A 7585-nucleotide genomic window follows, 5' to 3' on the forward strand; every position below is an offset into this window, starting at 1 on the left:
GTTCGTACGCATGCGTCATACAGTCTGCCTTTTACTCTGAGTGAGAGTCCCTTTGTCGCCAGCAGGGGTAAGAGCTCTCTAAACTTTGCCCAGGCTATTCTTATTCTAGCAGCTACACTTTCAGCGCACCCACCCCCACTACTAACTTGGTCGCCCAGATAGCGGAAGCTATCGACTACCTCTAGTTTTTCACCCTGGAATGAGATAGAAGTTGTTTCCTGTTTGTTTGCAGTCTTTATATATATATATATATATATATATATATAGTGGGAAGTATTTCTTCTGATCCCACTGCTGAAGAGGATTGACCTGCAAGAGTCTGTGTCAGTACCACATTAGAAGCACCTAACATACACTGTAAAGTGGTTGGTGTTCGGAAGGGCATCCAGCTGTAGAAACAAAGCCAAATCAGACTGCAACCTGGTGCAGCTCCCCAGCTGGCCAGCTCTGGTCAAACCATCCAACCCATGCCAGCATGGAAAACAGATGTTAAATGATGATGATGATACTGGGAAGTATTTTCTCATAAAACCACATCAATTATCCTCCTATCAAGTGAGATCGCAACATGACTTTTATGCAGTCTTCTTGACCACTATAGCTGATAGAAATAGTGAACAGTTGTACTGATATTTGTAGTATCATTGTGTTAAGAGTTTCCACCTTTGGGGTTTTTTTTTTTTTGTCTTACCAACACTGGTCACATTGCTTCATAGCTGTGTTTACATCTACATACTAGAGGTTGATGGTGTGTTATGTACTGATAAGTACTACCCATTCAGAGATATGATAGTTACAGTGAATAATAATGCTAAACGTATTTGGTCTAGTTTGTATCACTAATTATATTACAGCAATTGCAGTTCTTCAGTAATGAAGTAGTAAAATGTGTAGCATAATATTTCAGTGCTTAATAACTGGAAAAAAATACACTTTCTGACCATAACATTACAAGGGATAATTCTATGATCAGCATATATTGATCTGTTATCTATGTAAAAGTAGAGTTGACTTTTACATGATATTGACTTTTATTTGAATGTCTATGGAATTTATCCTTTATTTCAGTGATTCTCTGAGATTGCATCAATTAAGAAGTTAAAGAGAGATGTATTATGTTAACCCAGTCATTGCTATAAGTTATAGTTTTATTGACCACATATTCTTATAATTCTACACCATTCTATTGTATGCTTTTAATCATAAATTCTGTTCTCTCTACTAGTGAGTACATGATAAATATATGCAGCCATTTCAACCAGAATGGTGGAAGAAGGCATTATTAGCATTCTTGGTAGCCAGGATAGCTGATAGACTAATGGGTTTCAAACTAATTTTACATAATGTCATAGCATTAATGATCTCTACTTTTTATCAAAAGTAGGATTAACAGATGTGCAAAAGCAACTTCGTTAGTATAGTTAACTATTTCCATGAACATGTCTAGAAACAAATGAAAGTATGGCCAAAATACAAAATATATAAAACAACTACCTAAATAATTGGTTACCCACCAGTCTGATAGGTGTAGGAATGAAATAGATTTTTTGCTTACCATTTAATGAGTCACCATTTATAAACAACGGTTCCCTTCACAATGTGGAATGTACTTCTTAACATGAATTAGTGAATTTAAGTTATTTCACTTCAAGTGAAACTTCCAAACAGTGCTGCATCTGTTTTGTCTGTTTTGGCACGGCTTCCACAACTGGATGCGCTTCCTAATGCCATCTGTTACTATCACTAGTAAGGTCATATTGCAACTTGCAAGTCTAAAGGATCTCATGAAGGAGAGCAGAAGAGAAAGTGAGTGTGGTGATTTTAGGGAAGGTAATGAGAGATGGTAAAGGATGAGAGAAATAGTTTTATGGTTGTGAGAGGTTGATAGTGGAGAAACTTTTTCTTGCCCATTATTATATTTATGGCAAAATCGTCCTTCTTTTATAAAGTTTGCCCTCCTTTTACTTTTGTCTATATTTTATGTAGTGATAAGTCTTGAATTGGAACAAACAAAAGTAAATAGTCAGGAGTTTTGAGTCATGAAGCTGATTAATTGAACTCCAATCTCTTCTAAAAATTTGAAAGTGAAATATTAAAAAAAGTTTTCCCTCCTCCTTATTCTCTCACTAGAAATCATCATTTTCAATACTGCACTCTGGCATTGTTAATATATTTAGAAATTAAGACATTCAGTACAAAGACTGCCACATGTTATACTTCGTATATTTGTTGCATTCAAAAGTCATTGAAATTCAGATTGACACTTACTAAACAAAGTTAAAATAATTTTACATAATATAAAAGAAGAGTAGAATGTTGAAGAAATGAGGAAAAAATGGATTTGGCAAAAATATCTACAAAGTTCACATCTAAAATATGTCAAATGGTGAATAGCAGGTGTTAACCTTGTGAATTGACTTTTTATCATTATTGCAATAATGATTTTTATGTCAGAGTTGGTAAATTTTGTATATACATTCAGAAAAAGCAGTAAGTATGTCAGGGATAGTTGCAGAAGTTTTAAGAGCATCAGACTGTGTTGGTATTATGCTAGTTACTCACTTGAGCCTTTTGATGTTATTTCTAACTGAAATGCATCTCTCTATATTTTAATTAAATTCTAAAATAATAATGAATTTAAACTTGTTTTGTAAAACCATTACCTTTTATTTATTATTTATTCTATAAATTTTGTATGGAATCTAATTGTTTCTCAGCCTCTCAAATTAGAGCTATGTATATTTTCTTTCACTTGTTTTACTTGTTTCTCAGCTGTGGCCATGCTGGGACACCTCTTTGAATTTTTAGTTGAATGAATCAGCCCCAGTATTTCATTTTTAAGCCGGTCACTTATTTTATCAATCTCGGGGATGCAAATACACCAACACCAGTTGTCAAGTGGTGGGTGGGCTGGGATACAAACATAGACACAAAGACACACACACAAGGGGCTTAATATTCTACGATGACAGGTGGTATTGAGTATGTTTGTGACAGAATGGTTAACTATCGTTAGTTACATAACCATTCTAGAGTGGGCTTAATGTAGCTGACAAGAGAGAACTTGGGCTTGGAGTTTGGGTTTCATATGTGGAATAACATGCCTCGGAGGATAGCTTTAGTCAACCATCTAGTTGTTTCTTGGACAGGGATGAAACTCAAATACTGCCAGTTATACAATTAGTAGTACTCTGAATTGTTAACTAACTTGAGGTAGCATAGTATGGGCTTTGCATAGTATTTGTATGCATGGTAGATAAGGTTGTGTTTGGATGACCTAATAGGTGTAGAGATGATGATGGTTTGGTAGAAATGGGATGTGGAGGTGAGAAAGAGATCAAGAGTGTATCTGTGTTGGTCAGGAACATGAGTAAAAGATGACATTAGTTGATATAAAAAGTTGAAGATTGTGAAAGATTCAGTTTCTGCACTGGTGACATTTGTGTAGGTTGATTGTGAGATCCAAATGTAAACATTGAAGTCACTAGTGGAAGGTGAAGTGTGATGATGTCCTTTATACAAGAAAATATGTGGTTGAAAAGTTGTAGGTGGTCAGGGGAGTTCATAGAACTGTAAGGGAGTTGGATAGGGAAATTTTGAGTCTGAGTACATGGCAGTTTTTTTTTTTTAGTTTTTTTTTTATGTTGAAATCTAAATGAAAGGGGGAAATGATGAAGAGAGTGGAATATATATATTCTCAGACACCATCTTTTGGGTGAAATTTGAATACAGAGTGTACTGAATAGCAGAGATGAACTATGGATAATGGTTGAGAGGATTTGTGTCTTTGAGAGCAGTAGAATGCATATTAGTAAGAGTTTAGACTGGATTAAAGTCCATAAATGTTTATGAAGCATAGGGATAATTGTTTAGCAGGTTTAGATTTAGTTTTAGTATCTAATGAAACAGAAGATCATGATGGCATTGGTGCTAGTGACAACAACAATATTGATGATGATGAAATATTAGGTTTGGTACACTATGACAGATATTTAAATGTTAAAATTTAAATCTTATGAGCAACATATCCATATATTCTACTAAATTGTATGCTTTATTTAGAACAAGGGTGGGGAAACTTTTTAGTGTGGTGGTCAAAAATTTCCAAAAATGAAAAAAGGGTCCATGGGCAGATCACAAGTTCTAACTCTTATATCTGTATAAATCTTGTATATATCTATATATAATTCGATATGCATTAATAAAGATAAGCTTAATACATTAAATTAACACATAACATCTTCATTAATGCCACCACTAAATTTAGGACATTTATATTATTCATGAGGTATTCTATATTTTTCAGCTAGAGTGTAGTTGGGTCTCAGTGGGGTGGTACAAACCTAGCAATATGTATTTTGTAGTGAAAACAAAATTTCCATTGAAATGGCAATTGCTGGATGATTTTCTGTTTGAGTCTAACCATTTTAAGCTGTAGTAGAAATGCGACCTGTGTCACAAAGAGGCATATGAGTATTGTATAAATTTTATAATTGAAAAATTGACTATATTTTGCATTTATGAGTTTACCAGCCTGTAGGCACAATAAAATGGGCTCGCAGGCGCAATTGCACTCACGAGTGGGGGTTTTCCCCCACCCTTGATTTAGAAGGTCAATTATTGCTCTATTCATTTAAATTTTATATGTAAAAGATGTTAAAAACTTACACATACACACTCACATGCACAAATCAAAGGCTTTCCTCTCAATAATATCATAATTCTGTGAGTAGAAGAGGGGGAGATGAAAGGCTATAGAACAGATGCATCAGATAGAATAGATAGAGGAAGAGGGGTGAAGATATGGAAAAGGCAATAGTCAGTGGAGAGGGAGGATGCATGCACTATACAATAGACCAGCAGGTTGCAAATACTATCCTCTTATCTTAATGAGTATTTGCCAAGTTTGTGCAGTAAACAGGGTCTTCTGCAACTACATATTGCCAGTTAGTATAATCCTTTGTCTTTCTACATAATATAGTCCTTTGTCTAACTATATATCACTAGTTAGTGTAGTCTTAACATCTTAAGATCATTTCTTACCAACTCATCCCAAGTCTTTCTTGGTCTTCTTCATTTACAAGTACCATTTATTGTGAATGCTTGTCACTTGCTTATGCAGCTGTCATCCACCATCAGTATCATATGCCCATACCATTGCAGTCTCCTCTCTTGCATGCTAAATCTGATTCCCCTTATACCCAATTTATTTCTCAGTTCATACTTTGTCGCTCATGTACACTTGCAAGGCACATCCAGCAAAGCAAGCTCTTCTTATTTCTTTCTAGCCTTCATTTCCCTTCGGCAATGAAGGATCATATCATGCTGCCATGCAACAGCACACTTCACATACAAGTTTCATATAATCTTTCCATGACCTTGAGGGAAAAATCCTTTGTTGCCAGCAGAGGTAACAGCTTCCTGAACATTGCCCAACCTGTTCTTATTCTGGTTACCACACGTTTGGAACACCCCCTTCATTGCTAATTTGGTCGCTTAAGTAAAAGTTATCTTCTACTTTTTGGGAGCTATCTGAGTATTTCAGAAAATCATTTCATGAATGTAATAAGCACTAAGATGATGCTTATAACCCCAATGTACCTGTTGCACTACCCATAATCTGACCATATAGTAAAAGAATCACTTTCAAGAAAATTGTCAATTTTAAAAGCTTTGTAATAAGAGATATAAATCTGAACGGTGAAGGTAGTCGAGAATATGCTTCTGCTGTTGAAAATGATCAGCTGAAGATTTAGAAGAAAATCTACAACAAACTGTTTGAATGGTGGGAGGTGACATTTTAATAATTTTAAATCATCCAAAGCAAGTCAATGAAAAAGAGAGAAGTTTGACAAAAGGCTTCCACATAAATTCAATGAAAACCAAAGAATTGTCATTTTGAAGTGTATTCTTTACTGCTTTTGCATAACAAAAATGATCCATTTCTTGACCTGACTGTGACCTCTGAAGAAAGCTGGTTAATTTCTGACTATCAGAAATAATCTGTCCTTGTTAAATTGTGAGGTTTCAAGAAAATTCTTAAAGTATCTTAATCTGATCATGGTCCTTGTAAAAACTGTGTGGAACTGGTATGATCTTTTCACCAGAAGAATATTACACCAGAGATTTACTTCCAAATATTGAAGAGGGTGGCTCATAAAATAGCATGATATTAATTAAACCAATAATTAAGTTAATGAAAAAGCGAATCATTTTTTTTTTTTTTTTTTTCTCCCATTACACTTCTACCCATATTTTGCATGAAGGATATTACAGAAACTTAGCAGTTGAGGTTATGAAATTTGCTTTTATCGTTGTTCTGCCAAAGAATTGTCACCTACTGATTATTGTCTTAAAAAATCAACACATTTTAAAAGTAACAAAATGCCTTCAAAGATTTTTTAAAGTTTGAGATCTCTGAGTTATTTTTTTTTATGTAGTTAATAATTTTTCTTGTTCGCAAATTTTTTTATTGGTCATGTTGCTTATGTATCAATTTATTAATTCAAATTTTCAAATGAGTCATTAATTTCTGTAAAGACTTGTAATTTGAATGTTATTTTTATGTTATTTTTATGTGTATAAGATCTTTTTCTAACAGTTAATTTTTTTTGTTTTTTAATTTAGGTGAGAGACCTTTCAAGTGTGCTCTGTGTCCCAAAGCATTTTCTCAGCAAGGCAATATGAAAATCCATATGCGAACCCATTCTGGTATAAAACCATACAAATGTGATACTTGTGGAAAGTGTTTTTCCCAAAAGAATAATTTGCGCAATCATATTCGCACCCACACTGGGGAAAAGCCACATAGGTGTGCAGTTTGTCAGAAATCCTTTGCTCAGGTGACGAATCTCAACAATCATGAACGGACACACACTCTAGAGGAGTTACAGAGGGTTTTCATCCAGCAACCTCCTGCTCACGCTCAGCCCATGAACTCACATCAGAACTTGTCTATGACGTCTTCTATTCCATCATCACCATCATCTTCTTCATCATCATCTCCTGTTGCAGCGGTTAGCAATGCAGTAACAGGTTGTATGTCATTACCTTCATCATCTTCTGGAATCTCCTCTTCAGTGCCAACTACTGTCCGGCCACAGGTGTTGAAAATCCCCACCACGTGGATGATGTCCATGGCAAACTCTACACCATCATCTTCTTTGTCTTTATCATCAGTTTCCTCAGCCATATCACCATCTTTGACAAATGTCTCATCATATGCACATCACCCACCACATACACATAGCCATCCTTACCAAACATCAACAAGTGCACATTTGCCTCCTTTGCCAACCATTCCCATGCCACCCAGCTGGCAAAATGGTTATGCTACGTGTTCACCTACAATGATCCCAAATCCGTCTTCAAGGTGGGGCTCTTCTGTAATGATGGCCAATCAGTCGGCATTTCCAGGAATGTTACTTCTTGATGATGTTAGAACTGATATTCAAGACTCCCCTGAAAATTTAACACAAAGATGGCAAGTTAATTCATAGTGTTAAAGCAAAGAATATACAAATATGTACATATGTATGAATGTACACACATATATTTTAATTTATATATATATATATATATATAT

At 34.9% G+C, this 7585-nt stretch overlaps 1 protein-coding gene across 3 annotated transcripts in view; it reads left to right on the forward strand.

Moving 5' to 3' along the window:
• Nucleotides 1-7541, forward strand: part of LOC106884037 (zinc finger protein 16) — a 36971-nt gene extending 29430 nt beyond the window's left edge. For all 3 annotated transcript variants that reach the window (XM_014935246.2, XM_014935248.2, XM_014935247.2), the window contains one exon: nucleotides 6628-7541. In XM_014935246.2, coding sequence (XP_014790732.1) covers nucleotides 6628-7499 — 872 coding nt within the window. In that variant the 3' untranslated portion in view covers nucleotides 7500-7541. The remainder of the gene's footprint in view (nucleotides 1-6627) is intronic.
• The last annotated feature ends 44 nt before the right edge of the window (nucleotides 7542-7585 follow it).

Source organism: Octopus bimaculoides, chromosome 14, assembly GCF_001194135.2.
Source record: "Octopus bimaculoides isolate UCB-OBI-ISO-001 chromosome 14, ASM119413v2, whole genome shotgun sequence".
NCBI lineage: Eukaryota > Metazoa > Mollusca > Cephalopoda > Octopoda > Octopodidae > Octopus > Octopus bimaculoides.